The following is a 15846-nucleotide window of genomic DNA, read 5'->3' as shown; positions in this document are numbered from 1 at the left end:
AGGGCACTTCCTGCCGAACCCAGCCGCCTAAACTTAATCTCTGGAATACACATGTTTGAAGGAAAGAACTGACTTCCCAAGTTGCCTTCTGACCCCACACGTATATGGTGGCACGCATGCACCTGTGCACCTGGCTGTGCACAGAATAAATAAATTTAAATGTAGCTAGTTTCTTTTTTAAAAAAAGGATATTAACATCATCTTGCCAAAAAAAAACCCCAAAACCAAAAACAACAAAAAAACTTCCTCAAGAGTTTGAGAAAACATAAGCCTAGGTCATAAGGCCTTCCAAAGCCCTTGTCTTCCGTCAGTTATGGTCCGGGTCTCTTCTCTCCTGCCACGGGCCTTTCACAAGCTCCCCAGAACCCAGACTGTCCTCTTTTCTGCAAGAGTTCACCAGGGTCTCTTTCTTATGCGTCTTGCTTTGCCTGGTACCATTTATTCCTTTTCTCCATTTTTTGAGACTGGGTTTCATGTTGCACAGACTGGACCCAGATTCACTACTCAGCAAAGGATGGTTCTGAACTCCTGACCTCCTGCCTCTGCCTGGGTGCTTCACTGCGTACTACGGAGGGGCCTTCAGGCCTTGGTACCCGCTTCTGCATAAGAACCTAGATATTCCGCTCCACCCCTTTGAACCTGCCTTAAAAAGATGTCTAACTACAGTCCAGTGACATACCTAAAGATAATATTCTCATTCTTAATAGGGTACCTATTTCTTTATCAACAGCAATACAATCTTTGGCCGTAGAGTGTATCTGTCTGGGGGAAGGAGGGCTGAGCTACAAAAGGGGAACCTGCTGCTTTCTTTAAAAATTTACAAATATTGGCACATGCATTTGACAGGAACCACCCCCATTTGGCCAACATACGTGCTCAGTTGACTTTCTTGTCCTTGCTATAGCCTAGGTGTATTCTGGTGGTTGTGGCATAGCAGGCTATAGCTCTTCATCATGACCAGGGATCTTGGCTGCATAATATTCCCATGAGTATCACAGTGTCCCTAACAGCCCCATGCTGTAATTCAGAAATAAATGCCTTCATGTGCACAGCCATTGATTGCCTTAGTAAGGATGAACTTGAAAGCATGTTTGGTTTTAAAATAATGGTTTCTGTTCTCCCGAGCTGGACCTCTGAGAGGATCTTGGGATAGGGAGACTTGAGAGAACTGGGTTTAACTGTGAACTGTAAACAGCTCCGTGTGCCTGTGTCTTTTGACCTAGAGCCAGCCAGATGGGTGTGTTTTCATCTGCCACAAACTGCCGGTCTGTCTGTGATAATAAACTGTTGGAGTGTGACTGCAGGGCACACGGCCAGATGAGGTCTGGACAGAGGGTCTGAGGTAGTGTTCTAGCACAGGTCCATAGTCACATGTCTAAAGAGGACATAGCCTGTGTTAGCCACTTCACTGCCATGAAACTGTTTCCTCCTGTGTAAAGCAGGGCCCCACGTGGCGCCTTGCTCCCTGAGCAGCAGAAGAAAGCACTGTGCTTTCTGGTATTTTGTCTCTTGCCCCTTCTAACCCTCTAGAGCAGCCCATTCTCCTGCCTTCCACCCTTCCCTTTGGTGGTTTCTCCAGTGACATGGTGACTCAGAAGCTCTGGACCTCAGCAGGGCCGTCCTTAGAGTGCTTCTCATTTGGCCTCCTGGGCCGGCACTTGTCCTGTGGAGCTGGGGAGAAGTGGCTGTGGGCAGGACCAGGCAGTTCCATGGGTTACAAAGGCTGGCAGAAAAATCAGCGCAGATACTCTCCACAGTAAGGTCTTCCACCATCCTGGCCCCGAAGCCGAGATTCAGGAACTCTTGATTCTTAGAAAAGAGTCCCTGAGAGAGCTCTGCTCCTGTTGGCCTGGTCACTGCCAAAGTCATGATCTTGAGATTCTCCTCGTTTTGTTCCCATCTCTGTCTACCCTGGAGCACCTCCCACATCCTTCCAGATGTCCGCAGCCAGGGCACAGTGTCAGAAAGGTGAGAGTGTTGTCTTCATGGGAAGATTGATGTGGCTGTGCTGGAGGTTCAAAGTTTTCCTGGGAGCCAGTGGGTCTGGAAACAGGCAATGCTGGTACTTCCTGGTATCTTTAGCACAGAGGCGGAATGTTTTCCTGATTATTATCTGGGGTCTTGCTGGAGTTCAGAGAGGGTGACTTAGACTTAAAAGGAGGTCCCAGGAGTTCAAGGGGCCTAGGGCTACTGTGCATTCTCAGCTGCTGTCAGTGCTTTTGTTCCCATCTTTCCCCGGGGAACAGTCGTCACCAAGTTCCATCCCCATTCCTCCCACACACCCCCGACTCAGAAGTCACTGCTCAGCAGATGGTTGATTCCATTTGCAAGGCAGAGAATGCACTGTGCCATTTGCTGTAGCTCCTCTGTTTGGGCTTCTCTGTGATCTGCTCCATTCATTCTTGTTCCTTCCAGAGTGCACTCCAAGGGCATGGAGGTCGAGATATGGTCATGTATGGTTGAGGTCAGGACTGAATCCCATCTGTTCATGACAGAGGTAGAGGCAGTCTTGGCTGCAGAAATTTGGTTGGATTTGTCAGTATAGCAGTGTGTGTGCACAGTGTATGCATGCATGTGGGCAGAGGCCAATGTCAAGTGTCTTCCCCAATTGCTTTCTACTTTATTTTTGAAATCCTAAAGTATTTTATTTGGTGTGTGTGTGTGTGTGTGTGTGTGTGTGTGTGTGTGGTGCTGTGTATGTAGGTGAGTGTGACACAGTATATGTGTGCAGGTCCAGGACAACTTTTTGAAGTTGTTTTTGCTCTTCTGCCATTATGTGGGCCCAAGGGGCCAAACTCAGGCCTTCATGCTTGCAGAGCAAGCCCCTTTATCCACTGCACCATCTGACCAATTCTGTCTTACTTTTTGAGAGCGGAACTCACACTGAAAGCAGAGCTTACTGGTTCAGCACTGGCTGGCCAACTAGTCCCTGGGACTCTTTCTACCTGTCTCCACAGTGCTGGGGTTACACACTGTTTCATCCAGCTTTTTCGTGTAGGTGCCAAGGACTGAACTCAGATCCTCAGACTTGCAAAACAAGTGCTTTCCCTACTGAGCCAATCTCCCAGCTCCCAACTGTGCTCTTCTTTACAAAGAACTGCACAGGCTTTGCAAACATGGAGTTTTCCACAGTAATCCAACCATAACAGCATGACCTTTTCTGACAGTGTTGCTTTTCTGGCAGCGACTGCCACCGATGGCTTTCTCTCCACAGACGCAGTTTCTTGGGGTTTACTTTGTCTCGTCCCAAGAGTTCCTTGGCAATGCCTATGTCTTGGCTGTGCTTCTGTTCCTTGCCCTCCTACTGCAAAGGACATTCCTGCAAGCCTCGTACTATGTCGCCATTGAAACTGGAATTAACCTGAGAGGAGCAATTCAGGTACTGGGATCATACCCTTCTTTACTTTCGTGGCAGGTCTGCTGTGCTTATTCTTGTAGATCAGAATAATTCTGCTGTGAGTTTATTTTTGATGTGTTTCCCATGTTTATAACTAACCATTGGCTGTGGAGTGGAAAGTACCTTGGGACTGGGATGGGAACTTGGAAGCAGTGGTGGCTCCGGTTCTGCGATGAACTAGACTGATACAAGATGCCAGCTGCTCAGTTCTTGGCTCTTCCCAGCCCTTAAAAGTGGGAACATCACCAGTCAACTGTGACATTCTCTCCTGCTGGGTAGAGACTGTGGCCTCATACTCCTCTAATTCTGGAGGTCTAGCAAATAGCATGCTTGGTTGCAGATATGCAAGCACATAACAACCTATCAACAAAACATCTAAGGTCCATTTGAACTCTCAGACGTAGAGTTCACAAAGAGAGATTTGTGACGTATAGGTCTAAGCTCTTGGTCTTAACCTTTTAGAATTGATTGGCAGGATGGTCAAAGCCAGAAAGGGCTTGGCACCATAGAGGACAGTACTGATGAGAGCCATCCCAAGCCTCAGGGCTTCCATTAGGACTTGAGCTAGGTGCTTGTATGGAGAATCCTAGGTGGGAATAGTGTTCCACACCAATCTATGGCAGTGCAGTAGCTATACACTCACTTGAGACCACGTGTCCCTGTCTTGAAATTCTCATCGTGCCAAGAAGAGAGTGAGGCCAAGTAGCCACTTCTGCCATCCTTGATGATTTTCACAGAGCTGTATGAAATCCCAAATTGCCTCATGCATCAAAGCTATGCTATAGAAAGTTTAGATGTTGGGCATCATTTCCAGGAACACGGGCTGATCCTCTGAGAGACATTCAGAAGCACCTGAAAGAGGCTGAACAGAGAAGGAAAGCTCACTTAAACTGGAGCAGTACCGGATGCGGCTTGATAGTCGCATTGATGATGCAGATGTGCAGATGATGCTGTCGAGCTTCAGCGGCTTTCCGTGGAGGAAGCAGTATGTGCTCAAGAGTACCAGCAGGGGGCTGGAGAGATGGCTCAGAGGTTAAGAGCATTGCCTGCTCTTCCAAAGGTCTTGAGTTCAATTCCCAGCAACCACATGGTGGCTCACAACCATCTGTAACGGGGTCTGGTGCCCTCTTCTCGCCTGCAGACATACACACAGACAGAATATTGTATACATAATAAAAAATATTTTTTAAAAAAAGAGTACCAGCAGGCAGGAAAGGTGGAGACACACCAAGACCCTCTCAGGTTCATGGGGGCTCAGAGCTAAGAAGCACCAAACTGCCGCTCAGTTCTGAACCCCAGCCTTGGCTCCAGTCCCTCCAGTGACAGGCCAACTTGTGCCACCACAACACAATTTTGTGGTTGGATAGCCTTGTCATCAGATCTGTTTTCTATTTGTGTGTCATAAATCACACAGCAGCCCAGTATTTTCCAATTATGCTAAAAGAGCCCCCAAATGGGATTTTAATATATCAGCCTGTAATTGTTTTTTTTAATCTAACTGAATCTTTCACATTAATAAGAGAGAATCATTTATGTGCCACAAAAAGGAAATGATAACATTCATTATGGAAGCAGAGTAGAAATAAAAGACCTCTTTCCTTTAAGAGATTTCCAGAAAGTTACCTACAGAAAATGTGCCCTCATATATGAGAATCCGTGTGTAAGTTACCAAGCAAAATTCCTGTTACACACACACACACACACACACACACACACACACACACACACGGGCATATACAGTTGGTTGTGAATTCGATTCTTAATAATGCTGTAGTTACTGGTTAGCCTTTGAAGTTTAATTTCATACAGCCAGAAAGTACATGGAAAGTACGTGACTTTGTCCAAAAATATCACCGTCATTATTTCCAGCCTTCCCCTGCTGTATAGGAGAGACTTGTGCTTTCAGAAAACCCGACCCACAAACAAAGGCAACCTAAGCTTAACACAAAGCTGATTTAAGGCTTTTCCCGCAGAAGTGGTGCAGTTGTACCCAAGAGCAGGTGCCCTGTGGACATTTAAGACAGGACAGGATTCTTCCTTTTTCCAGAGCATGTAGCCTGAAAACCCAATCTTTCTGGAAGGTGCTGACAGAGAGCACATAAAGCTTTCAGATCTGAGCCTGGAGGCAGCCATTACCCTCCATACTGCCCTGTGGCTGACTGACCCAGGTCTGCTGAGGCCGACCCCTTGCTTTGTTCCATGGTTCTGTGACAGCATGACTTGGCCCGAGGGTGAGGTGACCCCACTAAAATGGGCTGCTCCTCGCTGCATCATTTTTATGTCTCTGAAATGTGTTCTGCACTGGTCTCCAGTAAATCAAGAACATAAATAGATGTGAGGACCTGCTTTTGAGATTTAGGAGCTAATTATGTCTTGTCCCTCAAAGGAGAGGTCACACTTGCTGGAGAAGTAGCTGCTTTGGCTTGGATCCCTGCCTCTCGACTTACTTGATCTATGGTATCAATCATTGCACAGTTATGGCAGAAGCCCGGACAGAACGGCGTGGGGACACTGTAGGGACGTTGGAGAAGCCTCTGGCCATCCCAGATCTGGAGTGGTGACAGAGATGGTGGTGACAAACGTGTAGCCCTCTGCTCTCTTTTCTAGACCAAGATTTACAATAAAATCATGCAGCTGTCCACCTCCAACCTGTCCATGGGGGAAATGACCGCCGGGCAGATCTGCAACCTGGTGGCCATCGACACCAACCAACTCATGTGGTTTTTCTTCTTGTGTCCAAACCTCTGGGCTATGCCAGTACAGGTATCAGATTGTGCTGGGGGACTCTGGTGTTGCGGAGGTAGGTATGGGGGAGGGGGAGGGGAGAGGACACAAAACCAGAAGCCATTTGTGTCCATTCTGTATTCGCCTGTGTCTTAGTCTATCTCCTGGGGTCTATCCATGTGGTAAGCTACTGGCTTCCCCCAGTGTCCCATGCACTGCCAGCCATCGGGACTTGTCTCAGTGATCATAGAAGGTGGTATCATTAGGACATTGAAAGTGTAGCCAGGTTTAAAAGACCCGTAGGACAGTCATACAAGGAACAGTATTATAAGTAGTGAAAGCCATATGGTAGGGTTTCCAGTGTAGCTCGGTTGGTAGCATGATTGCTTAGGTGTATGAGTGTCTGGATTCAGCCACTGCACCACATACACCAGGGAGGGTGGCGGAGGCCGGAGGATCAGAACCTCAGGGTTATCCTCAGCTACAGAGCGTGCTCAAGGCCATTCTATTGAAGTTATTTGAAACGGAGTCTTGATTTGTTTCCCAGACTAGCCCCACGGTCCCGAGTTCATGTCGTTTCCTGACTCAGTCTCCTGAGTACCTAAGAGTACTGGTCCACAACTGATTTTCATTTTCAATTCATCAGAGACTGGGCTGTCATGCTTATAAAACTGACCAGCACACAAGAAATGGGGGCTGAGATGTAACTCAGTGGTAGGGCTTTTGTGTAGCATGCGCAAGCCCTGGGCTAGTTCCTGGCCACCACCTCCACCCTGACACACAAATGATATAATCTTAACCTCGTGGAAGAAAAGGCCCCCTGTCTGGGGTTCTAGGCCTGGCCTGGTGACCCAGTGCACCTGGGCTTTTTAGGATACTGAAAATGGCATTCTGCTAAACAGTTCTAGTATATACTTGAGGTCCCAGTACTTGGGAGAGTGAGGCAGGAGGATTGCCTCAAGTTTTAGGCCAGCTGAGCTACAGAGTGAGACCCTGGAGTTTGTGACCTGGAGGCCCCTACAAAGAATCCTGGGTACACTGGGAGGTTTCTTGGAGTCTGTGCAACCCTGACGGCTGAAGGACACCTTGACTCTTCCGTGCAAGCACAGCTCAGTAAGAATGAAGGGTTGTGCCAGGCGGAATCCCAGGGAAGCAGGCAGTGGGACTATCCAGTCGGAGGTTCATCTCTTATCATGGCCCTCTACCCACTGCTTTTAAAGTCAGTTCGGCACAGGGAGGAGGGTAGTGATGGGATCATTTCACAGCCTCTGTTACCTGCTGATGAAGAAGACTTTCCGTGATTAATAGAAAGAGTAGCTCCTCGGCCTACTCCATCCTAGAACTGAGGTAGGGAGCCTCCTGCCAGATTGGCTCAGGGCTGACAGACTGCAGGACCAAGCCAGACGGACTTTCTTTTCTCTCTTCTTTCAACTAAGGAGGCCAGTGTATCTGTTGTTCTAGAGTAGTCCATGCAGTTAAAGGTGCTTGTCTTTGACTGCAGCCTGGAAAACGGTCATCCGGGAGCTTTGGGAAATAGCAAGAGAGATTTACATTTTCATGAACAGTCATACGTAGGCAGTCATTTACATAAAGCTAGAAACAGAATGAGTTCTCATTTCAAAGAAAGCCTGTCAGGCTTAATAAAAATTGAAAGACGCCAGGCTTAGGTGTGGGGGTTTACACCTGTAATCCCAGCTTCTGAGGGACTGCACAGGACACTCTCAAGTCCCAGGTAAGCCTGGACTATGCCACAAGACTCTCAGAACAACAGACACTAGACCTGTAGTCCCAGCTCCTTGGGAGACTGCGTCAAGGGGGTTATGGGTAGAAGGCTAACCCGGTTAACGAGCAATTTGGTGCCTGATGCCTACACAGGTAACATAGTGAGTCCTTGTCTCTCAAAGGGTCAAGTGGAACATGGGTTCACAGAGATCCTCTGTCTCTGCCTCCCCAGTGCTGGGCTTAAAGGTGTGTGCTACCACACCTTGAACTCACAGAGATCTGTCTCTGGCTCCCAGGCATTGGGATTAAAGGTGTGTACCACCACACCTTGAGGTCACAGAGGTCAGTCTACCTCTGCCCCTTGAAGTCACAGAGGTCAATATGTCTCTGCCTCCCAGGCATTGGGATTAAAGGTGTGTACCACCACACCCTATTCCCCCCCCTTTTTTATTTTTAATGACTTTAACCTTTAGCCTGTATATATTTTTAACACACTGTAAACCATTTAGAGGTTTTTTTTTTTTTGAATCTCTTTTTACTATATAGCTCTCTTTTTCTGACCACATGAGTCTAAAACCGTGGCTTTGACGGCTAGATCCAGTCCATTCCTTAGCTTTCCAGACTCATGGTAGAGGTACCACTGGAGCCTTTTACTGCCACAACTCTATGGCGTTTTAAGGTCCTTGCTAGCAAGCAAGCAGCAGCATTCTGTTTACAGACCACACTCAGTCGGACTGCCTGTCTGAAAGAGTCAGAGTTTGTCCTGGCAGGACGGTCCAGAAAGCCAGCACTTTAAAACAGCGCAGCTTTTTTTTTTGTTACAGCTGAAAACCTGAAAAGCAAGCATTTAGCTTTTCATCAACACTGGTTAAGTGTTTTGTGGCAGGACCTCTTAAAAGAGCTGCAAGGTTTTGCAGCTAAAGCTGAGTCAGGAAGCGTCTCTTAGATGAGAGCATTTGCTTGCCTCTAGCAAGCAGAGCAGACCCAAGAAATTGCTGCTACCAAGAAACCATGCATAATGCTGTTATTTTGTTCTAGAATTACTTCCCAAGCTGTCTCAGGCTTTATGTGGATACAGTTGTCCACACGACTACGCCCACATTCCCAACAAATGGACTATGGGTATTTTCCTTTGTTTAAAAAAAAAAAGAGGGAAATGATGCGGGAGAATTGTCTGTATTCTGTCAATCATATTTTAATAAAACGCTGATTGGCCAGGCAGGCAGTATAGGCAGGAAAACCAGACAGGAAGTAGAGGTGATACAATGAGAACAGGAGAATTCTGGGAAGCAGGGAGGTTCCTCTGCCATTCCTGCGCAGACCACCGAAGAGGCAACATGTAAACTGGCCCAGCTGAAAAAGGTACCAAGCTATATGGCTAAAATAGATCAAAATAATGGGTTAAGATAAGTTATAAGAGCTAATAAGTAGCCTGACCTAATGAGCCAATCAGTTTGTAACCTAATGTAGACTCTGTGCTATTTTTCGTTGGGAGTTGCCAGTTGTGGAGTACTGGGCAGGACAGAAACCCCAACAAGCCGGCCCCACATGTTACAATGGGTCAACAGAATAACATGTCTGGATGGTATTGGTTAGTGATAGAACACTTGCCTAGCGTGTGAGAGACTCTGAGTTCAGTCCCTGGTAGGAAAAAAAAAAGGATCGGTGGTGGGTGGCCATACGGTTCAACTGGTGGAATGCTTGCCTAGCATACTGTAATTCTAATACTCGGGTAGGTGGTGGAGGCAGGAGGATCAGAAGATGGCAGGAGGCCATCTTCAGCTACCCTGCCAAGCCACCAGGACCACGAATGCACAGCACATTCTCAGTTTCTGTGCAGTGCTACAGTTCCGCCTGGCATGGGTCCCGCAGTTTTGTCCCCTCACTCATGGGTAGCTTACTTTGAGTGAACTGTAAGTCTCAGCCAATGGAATAAATGGTGCCTTCCCAATTCTCAGACCCTCCTCGGGAAAGCAGACTTAGTGAGGAAACCAGTCCTTCAGCTAGCTTTTGGGTAAATGCCCCTGGTTACCAGCTCAGAGCCTCAACTGTGTGTGTACCCAGTATATTGTCTTCCCATACCTGGTCCTGCACCGTACTCCATCCCCAAGGTGTTTGAAAACTTGGGCACTGAGGCATGCCGCACTCGAAGATGATGGTGGGGATGGTGCCCGTGCCTGCTGGCAAGGCAGCCCTGGTGCAGAGAGTTTGTCCCCCATCACCTTCTCCAGATCATTGTGGGCGTGATCCTTCTCTACTACATCCTTGGCGTCAGCGCCTTGATTGGAGCAGCTGTCATCATTCTCCTGGCTCCTGTACAGTACTTTGTGGCCACCAAACTCTCCCAGGCACAACGGAGCACCTTGGTGAGTGCCCCAGGGCATGTCCCATCTCTGCCTTACCCTGTGTCTACTTCCCTGGCCCTCATCTTAGTAGATATCCTCCCCACACTCACAGGCCAAACCTCAGTTTCTATGAACTGCTCGTAACAGGCTGGCCAGGAACGTGCTTGTAGGACAGGAGCTGGGCAGATGGGAGGACATGGGTTTGGTACCTTCTCCCTGGCTGAGCTAGGGACACAGGCATTCCTCTAACACACCACCACCATTCTCGCCCCAGGAATATTCCAATGAGAGGCTGAAGCAGACCAATGAGATGCTCCGGGGCATCAAGCTTCTCAAGCTGTATGCATGGGAGAACATCTTCTGCTCAAGGGTGGAGATGACTCGCAGGAAGGAGATGACCAGCCTCAGGGCCTTCGCTGTCTACACCTCCATCTCCAGTGAGTGCACCTGCCTGCAAGCCTAGAGCATCAGGCCTGGGTGTTGGGGTGGGGGTAGGGGTGTTACAGAATCCAGAGGCTGCTTGGCTGACTGTGGTGGCTAAACTCCCAGAAATCAGTGTTCTTTAAAAAAATATTCCTGGTGCATGTCTTTAATCCCAGCACTCAGGAGGCAGAGACAGACAGATATCTGTAAGTTCAAGGCCAGTCTGCATTTACCCAAGGTCTACAGAGGGAGTTCCAGGATGGTTGAGGATGTCCACAGAGAAAACCTATCAGGAAAAAAAACAAAATTCTTTTATACTGTTTTTACTTATGTCTGTATATGAGTGGGTGTGTGCACATGAGTGCAGGCACCATTGGAAACCAGAGGTGTGGATCTCCCTGGAGCTGGAATTGCAGGCGGTTGTGACTTACCTGCTGTGGCTGGCTGGTAGGAACCAAACTGGGGTCCTCTTTGAGAACAGTACATGCTCTTCACCATTAAGCCCTCTTGCCAGCCCAGAAATCAGTGTTTGTAATTCATGTATGCACGTGTGTGAGGGTCTGCTGTGTGCAGGGCTCTGCGCTGGCTCTAAGACACAGCAGTGAGAAAGGGCGATGAGGTCGCTCTTCACGGAGCTGGCACAGTCTTGACAGGCAGCAGAGGACACATGAATAACAAGAGTTTCTGTTGTCTTCACCGGCACAGCAGCTGCATCTGAAGCTACTGCTGATCCCATCAGTAACTGTGGCTTTGCAGTTATTGCCCACTTCTCGGCCAGCAGCCTGGCTGGACTCCGACATCCCCCTGCATCTGCCTCCCGCTGCTGTCACCAAATACCGTTTTTAACTAAATCTTGGTTGTTGCTTTTACCAATAAAGACTCAGGAGTCAGAGGCTGGGGTGAAAACCTGCTAGCTCAGAGAGGTTATAGAGCAACTACTGACTTCCCCTTTCAAAGGCATCTCAGAAAAAGAGCATCCTTCTGCTCCGCCAAACCAAAAAAGACTGCCGCACAAAGTCCCTCCCTACTACTTCCTGTGCGTCTCTCTGTCCATCCTCCAGACTCCCAAAGTCCCTCCCTACTACTTCCTGTGCGTCTCTCTGTCCATCCTCCAGACTCCCAAAGTCCCTCCCTACTACTTCCTGTGCGTCTCTGTCCATCCTCCAGACTCCCTCTGACTCTATGGTTACTTTCTGTCAACTAGTTGCAGGCTCTGCCTCCTGACCCAAGGTTGATTTTATTTAATTAATGCAAACACAAACTCTCGATTCAGAGTGTGAGCAGAATATTCCAGAGCAGGTTTCCAATTCTTACGAGTGTGAAATTTTTTCAGAGTCAGGAGGGAGCTGTCACTGCCCCAAGGAAGCCATCGTCTCTTGGGAGCATGCAGAGGAAAGGGCTAGCTATCTGTACAGAGCAGAAGCCCAGGCTAGCCTTTCCCTCTGCATAAAACCCTCTGTGTTTAGAGAGATACACGTATGAAAAACACTTTTCAGAATAGAGTGGAAAGAACCTGTCAAACTCTAAGCTAACTAATAACAAATAAGTTAAAACCCATGGGCGAAACTTCACCATCGGAGAGAATCAGCAGCTTCAAAAGTCCCCATCGAGAGGGATGTGGAGATTGCTCAGTGGTGAACTGCCTGCTGTGCCAGTGTGAGGATTAGAGTTTACAGTCTGTAATCCCAGTGCCCTCGTGTTGAGTTGGGAGTTTGCAGCCAGAGAATCCCTGAGCTCAGGAACCTGATAGATTGCCATAAGCAGAGCAAAGCAAGGGTCCTTATCAGAGACAATGGAAGTTGAGAATCGTCACTGGAGATTGTCCTGTGACCTCTGCACATGTACCATGGCATGTGTATGCCTGCACTCATGCACAAGAGCACCAACACACACACAATACACAGATACAAAACAACAAAATACATGAAGAGAGCCAGATATGGTGACCCACACCTGTAATCTCAGAACTTTGGAGGTGGAAATAGGAAGATCGTGAGTTCAGAGTTGTCCTTGGCTACACAATGAGTTTAAGGCCAGCCCGGGCTGCTTGAAACCTTGTCTCAAAACAAAACAACACCAGATAGACAGACAGACAGACAGAAGAATTCTTCTCTCAGTGCCTTGAAATAATAAATTATCCAAATGATAATGAAGTTAGCATGTTTTATATGAGTAAAGAGTTTTTTTTAAGATGCAAAAACAACAGAACTACGTAGGAGATTATTGGGGAATAAAACCTAAAAGAACATTCTAGAAGTTATAATTTTAGTTATGAAGTTGACTCCATGTACAGTCTCCTGGCCAGAAGGAGGCTTGTGGAGGTCAGATGATCATGGGGCACTTGTCCAAATTTGATTCAGAGCTGATGCTAATTCATTCTTCGTGAACTTACCCATAGTGGTTGCTTTCACGGTTCGTTATTGGGATATAGACATGTAACCTCTGGCAGGCTCCCTCTGCTTCCCTGACCTGTCCACGTTAACAACCAGTAAGAAGGGCTCATCCCCAGAGAGAAAAAGCAAACAAGCAAGCAAGCAAATTAATTCAGTGAACAGGTTAATCAAGTTGATGTAGATGAAGAGAGATAGTGATTTAGAAGCTCTGTGGAGTGGTGAGTTGGGGGCAGTAATGGGGGACATGATGGGAATGTCACTTAGACTCTTAGAGCAGGTCCATGGTCCTGGCATTTGTGCTGTGTAGAGGGAGGGTTTGATGGGGCCAAATAGCCACCATCAAACAAGGACTGCTTAGCCCTGAGCATCCCAGAGAGTCAGTACTTCCCACCCCCCACCAGGTCTAGCTATACCTCAGACAGAGTTTGGTCCAGGTAGCAGTGGCTAGGTCACCTACCATAAATGACATATATGTCTACATAGGGAGACTTAAGACCCGGTTGTCTCAAAATAGAGCCATAGGTCAGGTTCCTGGTCTTCTTCCCCCATTTCCATCCTCTGACTCTCTGATTCGCAGAGCAGGTACTAGGCATTCCAGGAGATGGAGACATTAGAACAGACCATGAAGAGAAGCCAGTGTCCCAGACACAGGCCCACTTCCACCTTGTCTCTGTTGGCTACCCGCCTTCCCAGCATGGGGTGGTTTATGACCATAGCTCTACCCTGAGTACAGCCTGGTGAGTGATAAGGAAACAGGTACTGAGGAATGAGATGGGTGCGGGAGCTTTTTCCCATAGCTAGGAGACACCTTTGCCCAGTGATACTGGCAGCTCTGCCTTAATTGTCACCATGCATGCATGGGGTATCACATACACATGGATAATTAGAATAATAACAATGCTGCGTCCTCACGGCCCTTCAGGGACCAGTCTGTGTCGCTCTGCTTGTCCCTTTAGGCCTTGTAGCTAGGCACAGGTCTCTGTGCAGGCTCCTGCTTGGCTCCAGACACCCTTGCTCCTTCTGGTCCTTTCCCCAAATCCCACTGACCCCGAGTCCCAAAGCCAAGGCCAAGATCCTGATGCAGCAAATAGCAGCCGTCAGAGCTGCTAGGCTCTCCACCTCTTCAGGCATTTTATCTGTAAATTTTGATTAACATAAAATAGTTGTACATATTTATGAGGGACAGAGAAGGCTTCACTGTGTGTTTAGAATGTGCATGCATCAAGCCAGTTCTTTAATGTACCCACCGCATTATCACTGCTCGTGTTAAAGTCTTTGGAGATAGTCTCTAGGCACTCGGAAATATATAAGAAGTCATTATGAGCTATCGTCCCCGGGCTGTGCACGAGAATGTTAGAAAAGAAAAGTAGGTAGGACACAAAAAGACAGTTCGGGCAGGTTCTTTCTCACGTGGAGGCTGGGGTGTAGAGCATTAGTGAAGGACTTGCCACACAGGCATGAGGACCCCAGTTTGATCCACAACACTCACATGGAAAACAGCAAGTGGGGGCCTTGCTTGTAAGTCCAGTGCTGCGGAGGGAGGCCTGAAATTCCCCTGCGGCAACTGACCAGCCAGTTGGGCCTCATCAGCAAGCCCAGGTCCCATGGAGAGACCTAAACAGTGGATGCTTCCAGAGGAATGACACTTGAGACTGGCCTCTGGCCTGCACACACACGGTCTGTCTCCGTATAGGACAGTGACTGAGAATGCTGAGGCAGCTACATAAGGGTAGTGCAGCTTCCTGTCCTTCGGCGAATGCCAAAAGCCCAGCGCTGTTTGCTTGGCATGTTTGTCCTTGCTGGGGTGTCTTTCTGAGAGGGAGAGTCGGGTGGGGACCCCTCCTAGCTGTAGGCACGTGCTTCGTGCTTCAGGTGGGATCTTGCTGTCACTTTCCTGGACTCCCTGCTTCTCTTTCCAGGGATCAAGTCATGGGCCATTAGGTTGAGCTAATGGGAATCTCGTATTTTCACCCTTGGCGCCAGCCATGGAGTCCTGGCAACGTGAAAGCTTCCTGGTGTTGTGTTCCCATGGGGACCAGCCTGGGTGTGCTGGATGAGTTTCCAGTTTGGTCGTATACACCCCTGTGGGTAGGCTTTGGGGCAGACATGATTCCTCCTGACATTTTGTGATGGTTTTATTGACGGGGGTCACCAAGAGTTCTGGTGTCTTGGGCAGCAAGTGGACGTGGGCGGGGGAAAGGCTAAAAGAGGCCTGGGAACGTCTACTTCCCCAGCATCTCAGAGGAGTCCTTTGTCCTGCCAGTCAGCCTGCCAAAGTCCCACCTCCTGTCTGCTGAGCTTTGCTGAAACCCTGAGTGTGAGGAAGGTGTGGACGTGGTTCACACAGTCTTAGGGGACACTGACTATGACTGTCATCAGTGGCCCTGCATGTGTCAGGACCACGGGGTCAGTTCCAGATGTCCGTCTTCTGTGTTACTCACCTGGCCCTGTGCCTGTGGCCTGTGTTTCTTTCAAGCACTCACTGACTGACTGAACAACTGTCTCCTATGTGTCAGGCCCCGTGTTTGTCACTGGTGAGAAGGTACATGAGTCCTAGCCAGATGTTGTCTGTAGTCTGCTGGGGAGGCCACCGTACAGCAGGGCAGTGATTGGTAAGAACAGAAGGGGACATTCTGAACGCTCACAGAAGTTACGAATTGTGCTCAACCTCGTCTTAGAGGTGGTGAGTGTCAGAGAACACCTGTTGGGAGTGAAGCCCGAAGTGGTTCCCAGGATAAGCATGAGTTGCCTGGGTGAGGCAGGAACGTCCAGGCACAAAGGCCTCAAGGTGGGAAAAATGCTGGTGGATTCCACCTCAGACTTCCTTTAGTAGGACTAGACA

General features: G+C 48.4%; 1 protein-coding gene across 3 annotated transcripts in view; it reads left to right on the top strand.

Annotated features, from left to right (window-relative positions):
* Positions 1 to 15846, top strand: part of Abcc8 (ATP binding cassette subfamily C member 8) — a 73951-nt gene that overhangs the window by 19569 nt on the left and 38536 nt on the right. For all 3 annotated transcript variants that reach the window (XM_087901512.1, XM_085682762.2, XM_085682761.2), the window contains exons 7-10: positions 3215 to 3379; positions 6005 to 6160; positions 10075 to 10209; positions 10463 to 10625. In XM_087901512.1, coding sequence (XP_087757638.1) covers positions 3215 to 3379; positions 6005 to 6160; positions 10075 to 10209; positions 10463 to 10625 — 619 coding nt within the window. The remainder of the gene's footprint in view (positions 1 to 3214; positions 3380 to 6004; positions 6161 to 10074; positions 10210 to 10462; positions 10626 to 15846) is intronic.

The sequence above is a fragment of the Myodes glareolus genome, chromosome 24 (genome assembly GCF_982192425.1).
Source record: "Myodes glareolus chromosome 24, mMyoGla1.1, whole genome shotgun sequence".
In the NCBI taxonomy this organism is placed as follows: domain Eukaryota; kingdom Metazoa; phylum Chordata; class Mammalia; order Rodentia; family Cricetidae; genus Myodes; species Myodes glareolus.
This window is presented reverse-complemented; position numbering and strand designations above follow the sequence as displayed.